We start from the raw sequence: 17,571 nt of genomic DNA on the forward strand, positions 1-17,571 counted from the left end.
GACGCCTGCAGCCTGCAGCCTTTACAGGCTTCATGTTTGAGTCACACTGACAGACTCGACCGACGACTTTAAAATAAATGATCTAACGGCACTCACACCATTGCATCATGGGATGTTGTGTTTGTCTGTTTTCCGCCTCATATCAGATGCTAAAAATATATGAGAACAAACGTGAGTCTGTGAAATAACGAGCGGAGAAATCAAGTTGTTTATCTCAGGAAACAAAAACGCCTTCAAAGCTCCTCTTTAATCTCGTCTGTCGCCCCACAGAAGGACATCGGGTTTCTTGGGGGAAAAACGTCCAACATGGAGGCTGAGCTCTTCTCTCTTGAGACCAAGAGCAACATAGAAAGAAGGAAACACTTACAGGTGGTCTCGGTGCCCTTCAGAGGCTCGCTGGTCTCCTCGCCGACCACGGAGTAAACGTTGACCACGTACTCGGTCAGATGGTTCAGGCCTTCCAGCACCGCCGTGTTCACCGAGCCGTCCAACAGCAGCTGGAAACGATAAAAGGAGTTTTCACACCTGAGGCAGCAGATTTCTCTCTGGGACTCATTTTTGATGAGAGTTCAGGAGTCGTGACAAAGTTCTTCTACGTGATAAATATCAGAATGTGAGGAAGTGGCAGCAGAAGTCTCAGTAACGATTGAACCAACGTACAGTCAGAGAAACAACAATAAGTGGGACATTCATGGGACACACAATCCAAACCCTACATATATATTCTAGAAATACAAATCTTGAAGATTTTCATTTGAATAAATCGATGTATTTATGACCGTGGGGAGATTCTGTTTAGGTCTCTGAGAAGTGAGAACAAAAAACAAACCTGCAATTACTGCCAATTATCCTCCTCCCCCGGCTCTGTTTTAGATATTTATTTTACCTAGAGTGGTGCTAACACTCTGTCATAAGTAGCTGAAGATGAAGCTGCCAATTGTTTTGTTCTTTTCAATAATACATTTCAGAATAAATCTGTTGAAGCTCAGAGAGCTGCTGCCGTCTGAAAGGACTTGTCTGCTAATTATGAAAGAAAAGGATCAAAGTGCAGCATGAGATGTTCTAACCACCAATCAGCAAACACAAACAAAGACTCATCAGACCTTCAGAGCTGGGCCTTCAGAGGATTCATCACTTTTTGTTTCAGAAATCTACCAATGAAAATTGACTTGAGGCAATTTGTCAGATAATAATTATACAATTTTGGTATCGGAAAAATGATGTTGGATCTCTCTTCCACAGGATCTGTCAGTCAGATATTGGTGGAGGTCCAGGTCTCGTGTGATTAATTAAAGGCTGTTACAGCCAAAAATGATCGTGGTGCGTTCATGTGCCGGTGGGAAAGTCGTCATTAAGGAACCTGGCTTAGCTGCTGAACTGCGTCAAGTTCCTGTTTGGCTGGGAAATCAAACCCAGAGGAGAAAAGACAAAGAAGCACAGCGAGGCTGCAGCTCCTCGTCCCTCCTATCAGGTTATTTATGTAACTGATTAAGTTCAATCTGTTCCCCAATGCTCATCCAGTTACTATGAAATATCACACGAACCGTTGAGGTAACGTTGAACCAAGATGGCGACCGTTGAAGGTGAGAAGTGTCAAAGTGTTCCACACACCGTCCACTTACTCACAGCGCCCTGCATATTGTCTGTGTGAACGCACTCATGCACTTTAAATAACAAGCCTGAGAATGGAAGAATTCAAATCACAGAAAAACTCTAGAAACTTGGAAGTGACTCTGGTCTTCACAGCCAAGACTTGAGACCTACAACACAAAGACTTTGTCTCACCTCTGAGGTGTAAACTGGTGTTATTTATTGACCTAAAACACGAAAACCACCCACGATTGTTACTCAAAAGTTATCCAGACAACTCTTTAAACACTTATAACAACACAGAAACACCCACTTCAGCTCATTGGGTCTATTAATCCCTCCCTGGTGTATAAATATATCCAACACACACAGTAATATGTGTTTCCCCTCTCGGCAGCGTGCCGTGGCCTCATCCATGAACCCTCCCCTGTTACCGAGAGTTTAGGAATTCCCTCTCTTGTAAATCACTGCCGATAAGACCATCACCAAACACCCGGCGTGTAAATATAATATATCTGGTGTTGTTGAGCTCTGCGGTCCAACGTAAACAGACGAGGAGAAAGAAGAGAGGGAGGCGGCCTCAGAGCACTGTGAGGTCTACGACGGCCCGATTGTGATCTGCCTCTGACGTGGGCCAATAAAACCACCAAAGGATGGGAAAGACCCAGCGCTCGGGGATCCAGGTTTCAGTCTCAGAGGGGGCTTTGAATAAAAAGCCAGACCTGGGTACGTGGAAACTCTTCCAGGAGTGTGAGGAGGTTTTCACCTAAGAGGATATTAAACAACAGGGGGGGTCTTAAGCATCAATTAGTCTGTTTTTGTGTCACAGACGACCTTTCATTGTGTAACTTCACAGGAAGTAGTAAATCTCAGCTGTCTGGTGGTGATTCACACTTGTAAAAAACAGAAACAAAAGAGTTATCTGTTACAGTTTAAGGAAGGTCTAATGGGAGCCAATTAATAAGCAAACAAGATGCTATTTGAGATTCAGGGTCGTGTCCAGCGCCAAGAGATGGTAGACGTTACGTTTCCTGGCCAGCGAGAAGCACACGGAGCAGATTCCTCTGATGAAGTTGACCAATTATCTGAGTCTTTTGAACATTCAAACCTGGAACAATGGAGTCAAACTGATTCCAGACCACAGTGAGAGAACCGGGTCTTTATATCTAAACCAGGTTTAAGATGTGAAGGGGAAAGAAACATCATCCACAACCCTCGTTGCCATTTTTGTCTCAATCAAATTGTGCAGAAGCTCTGCAGCAAGTTACACGTTTGCATCGTACGTTCATAAAGTACGTACGATCCGAATTTCAAAGTTTATTTAAAAAAAAAGATAAAGATAAAGATGTGATCCTATCCAAAATTCACGAGGTGTTTTTATGTAACGAAATATTCTGCTTCAATCCAATCTTGTTGGCGTTTAGCCTCTGAATTAGTTTGCGCTCACGCAAAGAGAGGCAGCACCGGCATCAACAGGGCGGTCCAGCAGCAATCTAACAGCACCATGACTGAGTGAAGCTCACTGAAGTGTTTTCATGGAGCTCTACGGCTCAGAGGAAGAAGAGATATCAGGATATCATGATTTCATTTGGGTTATCTGATGTGGAACTAAAAGTTCACACAATAAAATGATCATCTTTCTTGTTTTTTGGTTGATTTCTAACTTCCTGTGAACATCTTTGGAGTGTGATTTCATTCTTGCGGTTCTTCTTGTGCAGGAGAAGCTCCTTCATCTCACCTCCCAGGTGGGTCCCCCGGCCACCATCGCGTAGGTGACGCGGTACATGTCGACGGGGCCGCCGGGCGCCGTCCAGGTGGCGCGGAAGGAGCGGTGGGTCACCTCCGAGGTCACCAGGTCGGTGGGCGCCTCCAGCTCTCCTCCTGATGAAGGAATGAAAGCGGGAATATGAGCCGACACGTCAAAAGTATTTCACACCCGTGAACCCTGACGCCACGAGTCTGCCGTCGCCATGTTTCGGCCCTTTTGGCTCGCTGGATATTTCAGCTAAATAAGCTAAAAAGAAAAGTGAACCCTGCATGGATTTAAGTGTGTGGATATCTATTCTATCGGTTTGAGCTCTTCTGACTTTTAACGCTTTTCTCCGGCTGTGCTGTAAATAATTTTTTTGTATTTTCCACCTAAAAATGATTTACAGACAAAGAGTAGAAAAAAAACTACTTCCAACGTGAAAGTTTCCATCAGATGTTCGGATCTGTGTTGCGACATCTATTTAATTCCCCGAAATAATCGAGGTTGTCGGACAAAACGGAGTCAAATTTATCCATCTGCGATGTGATCTTCTGTTCGAGTAGAATTGATTTGTGAATAACAGGACACTTTGTTCTCATCTGAGGATTAAAATGATGCCATAGAATTTGTACTTTTCAACAGCCAATTAGTGTCATCATTCAAACTGAGTCACAGCAGCTGAGCCAAGGACGAGTAACTGAGCCGATGTTCAGTTTATAAGCAGAGCGGCGTTCACACCCTCCAGCCTGTTTTTTATTTATATTTATAGATGTCAGTCTGAAACACTTTGGCATTTTAAAGTCCGGAGAAGTATAATTTTCCGAAAGCAGCAGAGATTCCACCTGATCTGCTCCACAGGTAACTGAACGGTGTGAATCTGACTCAGCAGGTATTCAAACAAAGAGGCTCCATCCGAGTCATGTAGACCTTCAAAATGTGTCAAGAATTCAAAGTAAGAGCGTGAAACATGAAAGGATTCATCATTACATTCAGGGGGGTTTATATCTCAGGTGTTGTTGGTGGAGCATGTCGCCACGTTTGGTGCGTTTTAAGGCAAAATCTAGAGGAAGAAGATGTGGTCGATGTAGAATGACTTGTTTAGTTTGAGTGGCCGGCATCTGCAACAACTTATGGACGTATGTGCGCCTCATGATGAGGAAAACATTTGTGTTGAAGGAAACAGATGACTAAGGCAACGTATTACATAAATCAGGTCTACAGAATAAACCACTTCTGTGTTTCTATTAGCGCTGACTCTTTGAAGTGTGGTTGTATGAGAATGTTTTCCCCTCTCTACCTTCATGACGGGGAACTGATTTTATCTTGCAGAAGTGAATCTGAATTAACCCTTTAAAACACCAAAGTCAGACAATACTAACTCACCGACTGAAGCAGCAGCAGACCAGCAACCGAAGGTCAAATCACTGTCTGGTGTCAGCTTCAGTTCCCCGTCATGCATATTGTCATTCATATTCATATTCGTGACCATTAACCCCTCTTACAAAATCACTGCTATATCTTTGATTTCAAGCCCGAGAAGCCTTTCTGACAGAACACTGCCTTCTGAAGTCTTGATCTTTAATTCTAATCCCGGCGGCACCAGTTTGATGTTGATTCTATGCCGACGATGTGACACTGTTCCTACCCGGGCCTTTGACGCTGTTGCACAGGTTGATGGTGAGGTCGTCCACGATGTCCATCATGAACTTGAAGTCCTTCACGTTGTACATGTGGATCTCGTCGGGGTCGGAGGCGATCAACCTCAGCTCGTTCTCGTCGGCGTTCTTCACGCCTGAGAGGAAAGACCGAAACGTCAACACGGTGGAAGAAGAAGAAGAAGAAACCCCCAAAAACAAGACTAACATGATATAAAGTACTGCAATCAAATCTCATCCCATCTTTGGACTGATCACCTGATTTTGGTTTGGCCATTGGTTTCAGTTCATTTCTGTATAATTTGAAAACCAACACATTTAAATACACAGCTTTCTAAAGTAGTAAATGTATCGAAAATATTGAAAAGAATTTGGACTATATATCTTAAGAGGATGAATCCTGGAAAACCAGCTGTTATAATATTTTTTAAACTCTGTGATATTTAAAGCGACGGTACCGATGGCGTAGAGCTCGATGTCGCTGTCTCTCAGGCTCCTCGACGTGGAGATGATTTCGTCCTGCGACTTTCCGTCGGTGATCAGAATGCCGATCTTTCGGGCGTCGGGACGCATCCCCACGCTGGCTTTGAAGTTGTTCTCCAGGATGAAGTTCATCGCCAACCCTGTGAGACGGGAACAATGAGTTTCACCAAACACTCGGGGGCGGATTCACAAGAGGATTTAGCGGCTAAATCTTCACACAAAAACAGGAAAATGCATCTTTAAGTTAGTCAATGTTCAGACATTTGGCACAAAATGTGACCCTTTCTATGCAAATGAGCCTTATTGCAAAAACAATAACAGATCAAATCTTTTTTTATCGTCTCACTTTCTGAGCAAAAACAGCTTCAGTGTTCTTCAGCCAAAGCACCCAAATAAGGGAAGTTAACACGTCACCTGTCATGGTGTTGCCTCCTTTGTACGGCAGGTTGTTGATGGCGTCCAGCAGGGCCTCCTTGGTCTGGTGGGTGTTCAGGTGCCACTCGGTCTTCGGGTCTCCGCTGTACTGAGCCAGACCTGCAGAGAACACCAAGGACACGACAACCCGGTCAGTTAACAATTAAACAGGTTTACCAACAAAACCCTGGTTGTAAAGCACGCGATCGCCTTCATGAAACAGAAGGATCAGAGACCCAGAGAGGAACTGGACTGTACAACAGAGGCAGCAGTAGAAGCCATCAGACCTTCAGGTCCTAGTGAGAATATTACCAATCTGCACTCTGTCGGGGCCGACGTTGAACACGCTGACCATGCGAGAGATGAAGTTGCGGATGGTCTTGAAGTTGATGCGTCCGATGCTCCAGGAGCCGTCGACCAGCAGCACGAGGTCGGCCTTCGCTGTGGTCTTACACTGAAGGTCTGCAGAGAGGGGGGGGGGGGGGCAGTGAGTTTCTGCTACACAACACAACAGCGTCTGATGTGTTTCACATGAACAACTAGAGGTGTGAACAAAAAGAGGAATCAGAGAGAGGATCACAAGTGGAAGACGTTTGTACAGCAGGATGGTTTTTACACAGCGTTACGTAACAACAATAATTCACACGTCGTGAAACAGATGTCGCGAGATGTTTGGACTTTTTTAAATCCAGCGGTGAATCGGCCCCGTGGTCTTTTCTGTCCCAGGACTGAGCCTCTCTGTGATATACGAGGCCGACCGCACATTCCTGCTCCAGGCACCTGTAGGAAAACAAACATGGCCGCTCCTCCTCTTATCTTTTTCTTTTTCTTTTTTTCAGCGGATGCCGAGCGTTTTAAAAGCCGGACCCCTGTGTGTGGAATTGAAAACAGGTTAGGAGATAATCAATTAAAAAAATATTTTAAAAAAAAGTTCAGATCTGTCTCAGCCGGCTGCAGAAAACAGATGCTTCAGAGGAACCGAGTCGGATGCTTTGGCCGCCGTCTGTTTGAGTTATAAACAATACGCTCATGTGTCCCCCTACGACGTTCATTAATAAAAACAGATGTCATAAACAGAGGCAGCTTTAAGAGGCAACTAACGCGCCGCAGACGGCTGCTGGATCCAGTGTCTCTGAGCAACGGTCTGAGCAACAAATATCCATCTCAGCTGAACTGTGGGACATAAATCTACTGGTGACCTGCAGAGACCTGCAGCCGGCTTTTGGTTTCACTCCAGAATCAAAAGTCTGATGTGTTTACTGACAGAGAAGTGATTTAAATGTCGTTTTGTAGGAGACTAAACGCGCTTCAAGGCTGCAGGTGTATACGATAACGTCAGCATCGTGTCATCTAACTGTCTCACATGAAAGGGACAGTAGTGATGTTTAGAAGTGTTTGTGTGACGTTCTTCTCCAGTCAGTGTTCTACTGCAGGAGATGAGTTTATAGAACCAGACAGGAGAACATATGATCTCTACAAAGACTCCAGACCCATTCATAGAACACTGGTTCTACCTCTCAACACAGGTTTAGTTTGTGTGTGTTGTTGTGTGACTTTGCTGTTACTTCAGATTCCCCAAAGTTACACAATAATGAACTTGAAGTCTTGGAGGTGTTCAGTGAAACTCTGTGTCGTCGTAACAGTTACGCACTTGATCTTGAAAATAGTAGCTTGATGCTCACGGGGAGCAGCCGTCTGGGACGAGATGTCTTTGGAGAGCAGCGTGGATGAAATCATAGCAGCTGCTGAGCTCAACACATCTGAACCACAGGATTCGGTTGAATGCTGCACAAATCTACTAAGTGGAGTTGGGAGCAGATTGTATTTATACTCATTCCTTCATATAAATCTGGTTCCTTTGTGGTTTGTCGTAATGTTTTGATTGTTGATGATTTAATGTTCTTTACTGAAACTTCTTCACATGAAATGATGTGAAACGAGCTCTCCTTTCATTCGACTGTGTCACAACGTTTAGGACGCCATGTTGGATTTCAACGTTTCAAACGGCGGCTCACTCCATCGTGTCGAGTCCCTGTTGAGTTTTACTCACTTTGTTTAAAAAGACGAACATTTGAAAAAAAATAAACCAAGTGTTGAAGGACGCAGAGAAGCGGCTCTGCCAGACCACATGGACCCGTCAGAGAGTCTGGATCCAACTAAGCAGTCTGCCATGTGAGAGCTGCAGGTTTTAAATATACGAGGATCTCCGAGGTGGAACCTCGGTGGAACATCCTGGATCTGTTCCCGGCTCGCTGGGCAGCCGCCGGTCACCGTGTCTGCTCCCCATTACAGCAGGAGCCTCTGCCCGGGGTCAGCGCCTCCTCTGGGCTCCACGTGAAGCACGACATTTTCCTAACGGCAGAATCCTGAGTTCAAACTAACGAAGACGTACGTTTGTGGCGACGCTGTTAAAAGTCCCGGTTAGAGGTTAATTAAAGCATCTTTAAAGCTTCTGAACTGTCGACGTAGATCACAGCGAAATAGAACATTTGAGTTACAAAAGGGATTCAAATCAAATCCTTTGCATTTGATTGGGCCGCTACAAAGTGGGCGGGGCTTAAGCTTTGTTTATACTCACGCTTGGCAGCGTAGCGTGAGCCTCTGCAGACGGAGCGCTAGCTCTACACGAGGAGGCTCTGATCGTTGCATCGTTCTCCGAAACACGAGAGGACGAATCAAACGGACAACGAGTGTAAACGTCATAAACTAGCCTCCACTATAGAGAGGAGGGATTGTAATTACTACTTTATTACCTTCAAACAAACCCTGTAAAGAAGGAAGTCAAGTATTAAATGTGTTATAAAGAAACAAAGGTTGAATATCTTGTAAACTATTTGATTTGGCTCCTAAATATTTACTCAAATGTAGATTTTTAGTTCCTCCTGTTTCTAAAGCATTTTAAAACTAATCGGTCTTCTTTGTAAAATCCCCCGAGATGTAAACAGTGTTTTTATCAGCGACGTTAAAAGGTGCACAACGGCAGAGCTGATTTATTGCTCTGTTAGCTATACGATCCACAGACGTGCTTTTATTAGACCGGTGTGACCCAAAGTCTGAGTCATTAAAGATTTTAAACTGTTTTTACAGAAGAGAAAAGACAACAAATCATTGATTTAACAGAAGGGACTCGGGATTAAAACGAGGTTTTTCTTGACGTTTCTTCGGGTCTTTTAAGGTCAGCACATTGTTGGGTGTCGGCTCAGACTATGCAGCACATTAAACGGGTCGGGGGAATGCGTTAGTGTCGAGTCTTCAGCACATGTCTGTTAAACGCTCCAGATCACACTCACAACGAGATGTGAGGGAGGTGAGGAAACGCCGAGCCAAGCAGCTCAGAATAATTGCACTAATAACAATCATCTGTGCTGATTTCCAGCCTGCGATTCCAAAGAGACGGTGATGTTAATGCCCCTCGACAGCTGATAATTCAACGTTTCTGGCACTCGTTTAGGGGCGGGACCACCGCTGTCCCGAAACGACTTGGATCAGACGGCGTCTGGTCTGCAGGCCCCGCTCTCTACGGGGCCGCTAACGGAGGTTTTCAGTGTTAGTGGAGTTATCAGCTTTTACCAGAGGGGTCGACAGAAGGCGGCTCGGGGGCGTCCATGAGGGTCGTCTTCTCCTCTCCGGCCAGAGGCATACTCTCCCCGCCGTCAAACATCCCGGACACGGCGACCGAGTACTTTGTTCCGGCCCTGAAGGACGAAGGAAACGACAGGAACTCTCATCAGTCCTTCATCATCTCAATAAGAAGACTTTAATGCTGAACTGAGATCATCCTGCTCTCTTTAACTCCTCATGCCTAAAACCAAAGAAGAAAGTAGTGCTAGCTGAAAGCGGAGGCAGAGTACGGCGGGTCACGCCTTCACCACAGGAGGCAGAGAAATCAGTGCAGATGAATGATGTCATTCTGCATAATAATTAGTCATGTGCTTCTGTTTGTTGAATGTGTGTTCTTCAGAGCGATGGGTTTGTTTAAGTGACGGGTTCAGCGAGTTGTAAAACAATTGTACGAGCTCCCATAGCAAGATCTGTTTACATGAGTTTTTACTCGGGCGCTGTGATAATAATGATAAAGATAATAATAATAATACATTTATTTATTTAGAGCTTTTCAAAACGGATGTTACAAAGTGCTTCTCAAGACAATAAAAGCAGATAAATGAAGCAACAGTAAGGCAGCTATTAGAACAAACAGCACCGAACATATCAACGACAGTAAAACAGTAAAAAAGTAAAACAAGATGATAAGAACAAATATATATAAATGTGTGTAAGTGTCTGCAGGAAATGGCTACTTTACCTCGACCATCTGTTGTTTCCGTCTATGGTGAACTTTTCTTATTTTTTAAGTGTTTTTTAAGCGTTTTTTAAGAGTATTTAAGCGTCTAACGGTGACGAAAACTTACCTAAGTTCCTCTAGAACGACCGTGTTGTCGTAGGGCCCGACCAGGAGCTCGCTCAGGTCGATGTCGTTCCCGTCGGGGTGGAAGCTCACTTTGTAGCCCCGGACCTGACCGGGTGCCGGATCCCAGGAGACCCTGAAGCTGGTCTTGGTGGGCTCTGAGGTCTGGAGGTTCCTGGGAGCCTTGAAGGGCGACACTGAAATGGGGAAAGAACCCGTGCCAGAACTTCAGGACAAACAGAACGAACATTCAACACAAAAATCATTTCATGGCAAAAAAAAAGGGTCGTTGAAGATCAGCCACACCACGCTCGAGGCTTCTCATTAGTCCATAATACAATACCTTGAGCCCGGTGCCTTTGGTTAAAAAGCCCGGCGTCATCATGCCGTGTGTTAGTAACGGGAGAGATTCGTGTTCGTTAATTGTGATTTTAGTGTTTGTGGTGAAAAGACGCTGCTTCGTCCTGTAGTGTGAAAAACATTCATCTGAACAAGTCGTTTAAACTCGAAGTCACAAAACTCCAAATAAAGAATCTGCAGCTCGGGGGACGGAATCCCGTTTGTTTCCGAGGCAGCGAGACTCGTTTTGACGTTCGAGGGACACAAACTGTCAAACAAGCCGGTTTAACAGGAAGCCGGTTGAGATAGAAGACTTTCTGCTGACCTTAAAGGGACGCTTTGATTCACGGAGAATTCAAACACATTCTTCTTCTTATCGGAGATTCAGACAAAGTCATAAATGTTTTGGTGAGCCTTGAGATTAAACCTCGCTCAGTTAAATTCCACGAGTTCGTCTTGACTCTTGAGAGTATAGACGAATAGAAGCTCTGCCGAAAAAACAAAGCAAACCCTTGTGCTTCACTAGGAGCATATTTGGCTTTTAAAATTTGGGTTAGGGTGTGATTTTCAAATGTTGTAAGTTATAATACGTATCTAACAAACTGTGCAGCCAAAATACAGACACTCAGGTCCTAAAGGACACTCAGGTCCCCACGATGTTTGCTCCCACGACCATTACAGCATGAAACCGTGCTTTCTACTGTTCAAGGCTGTTAATCTGGAGGCCTGGCTTCAGAACCACATTGAGACATTTTCTCATGTTTGTTTTTGCCGTTTTTCTCGCTGTGAGAAACACGCTGTTCTCCTGGTGTCCACTAGGGGCGCCGCTGCTGCATTACAGAGCACTGCCGTGTTTGATGCAACGTATCAAAGTCAATGTTGTTGCTAATTATTGACATTAATTATTCAGATAATAATTCAATTGTTGTGGTTCTTTGTTTCCTAAAGGAGAAACAGCGGTGTTATGTAAACTAACGGGGGACGGGATCCGTAAAAAGCTACGATCGCCTCAGCTGCAGATTTCTTTTTCTTTCATCAATGTTAATGTTTTATTAAGAGTGAACTGTGAACGTCTTGGTCTAGATGGACATGTTTCTGCGGTGTGCTGTCTGTCAGAGGGTTGAATTATGGACCAACGTACGTGTCGTTCCTACTCCTTGCCTTGCTTTTCCTTCCCCGCGCTTGTAGATGGGGTGAACGGTGATGTTGTAGGTGGTGGTGGGCTGCAGGCGCTTCACGACGGTGGAGGTGGTCGTCCCGGAGACCTTGAGGGCCACTTCTTTCCCTCCGGCGACGGGGAAGTACTTCAGCCGGTAGTGGGCCACCTTGCCCGGCGCCGGCGCCCACGAGACTTTCATGGTTCGCTCGGTCTCGTCCGACACGGTCAACCTTTTGGCGGCAGCAGAGGCTGAAAATAAAAAAAAACACATTTTCTAATGTAGCAGCGTGCAGCAACTCTGGACCAACAGATTCAAATTGATATTGCAAATATTCAATAATATCTTTTAAATCTAATAAATGTATCATCAGATGTATTTTCGTCTGGGCAGAAACTGTATTTGGTAAATATTTCCATGTTTTTGGAAACGTTTTGGTGGCATCTCGACACGCTGAACCACCACCTCCGTCAAATATACCACGCTCACCTTCACAACACTACAGACTGGACGGGTTATAGTGAGGCGTCACCTTCTGGTTCTGAAGACTGAAGCCAACGCAGCTGCATTCTCTCTAATGACCACCAGGGGGCGACTCCTCTGGTTGTATAGAAGTCTATGAGAAAATGACTCTACTTCTCTCTTGATTTATTACCTCAGTAAACATTGTAAACATGAGTTTATGGTCTCAATCTCTAGTCTACAGTCTGTGGGCCAATCATACGTCGCATTAGATCAAACGCTTGCAGTGATTAGTCATATATTTCAACAGCTGGGTACAAAAAGGATCAAATAGAGGTATAGTTTGGCAGGAAAAACTTCTATACTACTTGATATTATTCACAAATTCGACAATAAATCTTAAAAGCTTCTTTCATCTAAGCCATCTATCTTTGAACATCCATCTACTCTATTCCTCCGAGCATCAAACCTCCTTTAGCGGATACTTTATCAGTTTGTATGTTCCGTATGTGTACGGCTACTAAACAACCATAAACATTTTGTCTTTTTTAAAAACCATAATCCCTAAAAACAATCGTCTTCTCCTCTCTACGTTCAGGCCAAGTGTGGTTTCCCTTTATATCCCTCCAGTAATCGTAATGTTTTCATAACTGCAGGCATAAACGCAGAGTAATTCCATCAGCTTCATGCCAAAACTAATTGGTAGTGAATTCGGCGTTCACCCAGAAGTGATCAACTGTGGAGGAAATGCGAACCACATTTTCTGTCCACCCTCCGAAACAACCGAAAGCCCAATAAAATGAATTTCACATATTCCGATGATTCTGCAAGTGATTAAAACAACTTTGCAAGGAAATAATATGTATGTTTAATGATCCCAAAGAACGTTTTTCAGACCGGCGGATTTTTACTGGCGGAAAAAGAAAAAACATTTCGTCCAACTTCTCTACGTGTTGATGGAACGTTTGGGTCGATGCATCGAGGAACTGAAGACGCGTCGGTTCATCTGCACGTGTGCATTAGATTTCACATGTGTGCGTATAGAACGAGGAACGTGTTGAGGTTTTTAGAGCTTTGTCTCTGATTTAACACGTTCACTCACAGGACACACGCTGATCTCATAGATTTACCCTCACGAGTTGTGTCGTTTCACAGAGCGAAACACAGCAGAGCTGTCACCACGTCGCAGCTCCACTCCAGATTAGTTTCAAAAGAAACTAAAAGAAATATCTTCATTTAAATTTGGACTTATTTCTAAAAGACCAGAAAGCAGAAAACGTGTGTTCCGTCGTGCGAGCTCTGAAATCCATTTTTCTTCTTGTGACAAATGGGAAGTATCGGATATACTTTGGCTGATATTCTTGTGGCGCACAAGCAGAAACTTTCACTTTTAAAAGCAGCTGATCTCTGCACCTCCGAGCAACTTTAACCTCCAGGTGGTTCAGAAGAGCTGCTCAGATATTTTGTTCTTGCAAAATGTAATAATCGTGTTTGTTTTGGATTTATATATACATTTAAATATGTGTGTATGCACTTATTTTATCATTCTATTTGTAACACAGTTTTGAAAAGTGCTTCAAGGTCTGAGGTGAGATCAGTGAGAATGTTTCGGTGTCTGTCGTCTCACCGTCGGTGGTTTCCTGTCCGGCGAGCGGCTCGCTGTCTTTCCGGTCGTAGGCGGCGACCACAGAGACCTGGTAGAGCGTCTCTGGACTCAGACCGTCCAGCACGGTGTCGGTCACGTCTCCCGGCACCGTTTTATCTCCGGTCTCCCCCGAGACCAGCGAGCGCCATTGGACCCGGTACATCTTCACGTTCCCGGGCGCCGCCGTCCACGACGCCGCGAAGCTGGAGTCGGTCACGTCGCTGGTGACCAGGTTCTTAGGAGGTCCCACCTCTGGAACAAAAACAAGCAGAGGTGTGAATTAATAAGAGGTTTAGTGAAAAGTGCAACACTCAAGAAGATATGTGGTTCCTGAAGCATCTTTCTTTACAGACTAATTTAAATCTAACTTTCAGATTCTTTTCGGTATTTAGATTTTGATCCAAAAATCTGCATTTCTTAAAGAAACACATTAGTGCCACTTCTATACATCTCTTATGCTCTTTCCAGTATTTGCAATCTCACTTTTTTAAAACAAAGGAACCCTTTTGGATTTGCTGGCAGATCAGATTATGTTCTAACATGGAAACTATTAAAAGTCCATCAAGTGGACCGAAGAGTTGACCGCAGCTATTAAAGGGCAGGGAACCAGGGAACCGGGGAACCGGGGAACCGGGGAACCGGGGAACCACACCAGATTTAAAAAAGAAAACATTTCTGAGGATTAATTTTAAGACTTTTCTGCTTCCTTAGGGAGCACAGAGGATCAGGAGACAGGAGACAGGAGACAGGACACAGGAGACAGGAGACATGTGTCCACTGAGCCAACGAGAGGAAGAATTGTCTCTTTGTTGTTTCTCTGCTTCCCTCTGTTGGTGGAGTGATATCCAGTATTTAAATGTACTCTTTTGACCTTTTCAGATGTTCGGTGACATCACGTCTCTCTGGTGTCTTGTGGGTTTTAGGAACGTTGTGTTTGCTGACGTCTCACTGACTCAAAGGACCTCTTCAGTTCAGAACTTTGGGTCTGATTCTTGTGGTTTTGACGCTCCGGGTTTAACTTGAACTGACTTAACGGTCAGTTAAACTGTGATAAATGTTAAAAGTGGACGGTTGTTCGAATGATTTAAACCATTCTTCTATGTTTTCTCTTCTTAACAAACGTTGTCTTACTTCCTGTTTGTTCAGACTTTAGTCTCATCGCTCGTGTTTCCTGTTTCACAGAAACATTAGACCATGACAATAGAATCCAGGTTGTGATAAACCATAATTATCCTTTTAATCAAATGAACTCCTCACTGTTCATTTCTAAATGCTATATCTGAACCTAATCGCACATTCTTATATTGGGTCGAGCCCACATTTATGAGGATTAACTACGACTGAACCAAGGCAGCAAACTTTATTACTCCTTTAAACCTCGACGAAGGCAGCGCAGACCAGATCCACTCCTTCTGTTCTTACCTTTCACAATAAAAGCCCTAGACACGTAATATTCCCAGACACACAGTCCATAACACTGCAAAAGTGAAGGCTCCCATCAGTATTACCTCACTCAGCATTAGATGATTTATTCAAATTAAACTCTTCCAGATGATTAAAGTCAAATCAAAACCAAGCCCGAGACTCGACCCTTGCTGAAGTGATGGAGCGACTAAATAAAAACACACTGAAGACGGTTCTCACACAGAAATCAAGAAGATACGAACAAAGAGAGCATTTAAGTGTCTTCAGAGGTTCAGACTCAACGTCCTGAGGAGCTGCAGCCAGAAGCCCTTATGGATTCATTCCCACCCCAGCGGCTCGTGTTGCTGGAAGGAGACGTACGGAGACGGAGCACAAAGCTGGAAATATTTATGAATGATGGAGGAGGAGGAGGAGGCGGACGTCTCCGGTTTAGTGAAGGTGACAGCGCGGACAGCGGAGGCGCTGGAAAGACTGAGACGTTTCCGCCGCGTGATAATTATCACAAAGCATCAGCTCCAGCTATGTAATCAACAGAGATAAGTCACATTCCAGCTTTTCTTTTGCCAATTGATACACATCTTAAGAGCGAGGCGGAGGAACAGGAAGACACAAACCAAATGTTTAGAGTCGGGAACTTTGTTTCTGGTCTGGACAGAAATGAAGGAAAAAAGTACATTTAATATACTGGAGAAGAAGCACACCTGGATGTTGTCATTTAGTTCCTGCCAACTGATACCATCTTTTTGTAAAACATGTGGCCAGACTGTTGTGGAAATCTCTATTAGTGAATTGAGCAATAAAACAGATTGACAAGCGTCGTGACCGAGATAACAAGCTTTCAGAGCTTCTGATGACGCGTAAAGAGGCTTTTAATTTGACGGGCCGACATGATAAAACCACATTAACTGTTCTGTTACTATGAAGCTAAACTTCCCGTCTGTGCTGTGTTCTTCATGAACGTACATGTATTAGTTTATTTAACGTGCAGCGAGCTGTGTGGAGCTGCTGCCAATTTTGCTTTTTTATCAGCTTCAAGGAGCGCCGTCTCTGCGAGCTGGAAGCTGGAGTTGAAAATAACTGCAGCAGACAGATGGCGTGTGGAATATTCTGGCGCTCGGCAGACGACGCCTCAAATGCACCCGGACCTATTTTTCCAGAGTCGGTGACGAGGCAAATGTGAACAAAACCGCAGGAGATTTAAGATTTAATGCACTTGTGAGGACATTTCCACTGCTCTGCATGTCTCCATAATCTATTTATCTATCTCACATCTTGTCTGCTAAAAATGTGAAAGTTTTGAGGACAAAATGAGGCAAAGACAGAAGAACCTAAAGTGAAAACACTGAGGAAGATCACGTGATTAAAATCGAAAGCTCCAGAAGAGCTTCTTAACAGATTTCAGGAAGTTTAGGGTTCAATTATTGATGCTTTTACTCAATTATCATGAGAAAAAAAATGTGGTCGAGATTAATTTGAAATGTGGCATAGATAAGAGGTAAGATAAGTTAAGTCAAGTTTAAGATAAGTTAAGTCAAGTTTAAGATAAGTTAAGTGAAGTTTAAGATAAGTTAAGTCAAGTTTAAGATAAGTTAAGTGAAGTTTAAGATAAGTTAAGTCAAGTTTAAGATAAGTTAAGTGAAGTTTAAGATAAGTTAAGTGAAGTTTAAGATAAGTTAAGTCAAGTTTAAGATAAGTTAAGTCAAGTTTAAGATAAGTTAAGTGAAGTTTAAGATAAGTTAAGTGAAGTTTAAGATAAGTTAAGTCAAGTTTAAGATAAGTTAAGTGATGATAAGATCACAGCAGCACAGGCACAGAAATATTAGAGAAAAGAGAGAAAGTAGAAGAAAGAGATAATAAGAGGTATCACATAAACTAAAATAAGAATAGAATAGAAAATAGAAAACTATATGAGAGCATAAAGCATTTTCATTAAAGCATATTTAAATGCAGCTCCACCTCTGAGAAACGGTATCCGACTCAAATCCGTAGACTTCTTCAGCCACATGATTAACGTACGTGTCATAATAATTCTGAGATATTTCCTCTGTCGGTCTCTGAGCAGCTGAGTCTCGATGCCACAGGAGGAGACTCCCTGCTGCTGAAACCTCACAGTCGCAGTGGAAACTCTCTCTCGGCTCATTACTTTGTATAAACTTGGCAACTCGACATGTTCCATCTACCGTCGGCCGTTTAAAGCACCGCGAGGTGCAGAGACTGACTGCGGTTTTCACACCGGTGGCCCAGAT

The 17,571-nt window shown here is 43.8% G+C and overlaps 1 protein-coding gene across 1 annotated transcript in view; it reads right to left on the bottom strand.

The window, feature by feature from the left end:
* col12a1b (collagen, type XII, alpha 1b) overlaps positions 1-17,571 on the bottom strand; it is a 102,221-nt gene that overhangs the window by 65,907 nt on the left and 18,743 nt on the right. Inside the window, 10 exon segments of the mRNA XM_079180074.1 lie at positions 368-497; positions 3,329-3,471; positions 4,986-5,132; positions 5,454-5,618; positions 5,893-6,012; positions 6,205-6,354; positions 9,463-9,587; positions 10,302-10,494; positions 11,778-12,044; positions 13,883-14,152. Coding sequence (XP_079036200.1) covers positions 368-497; positions 3,329-3,471; positions 4,986-5,132; positions 5,454-5,618; positions 5,893-6,012; positions 6,205-6,354; positions 9,463-9,587; positions 10,302-10,494; positions 11,778-12,044; positions 13,883-14,152 — 1,710 coding nt within the window.

The sequence above is a fragment of the Pholis gunnellus genome (assembly GCF_910591455.1).
Source record: "Pholis gunnellus genome assembly, chromosome: 19".
NCBI classification, from domain to species: Eukaryota; Metazoa; Chordata; class Actinopteri; order Perciformes; family Pholidae; genus Pholis; species Pholis gunnellus.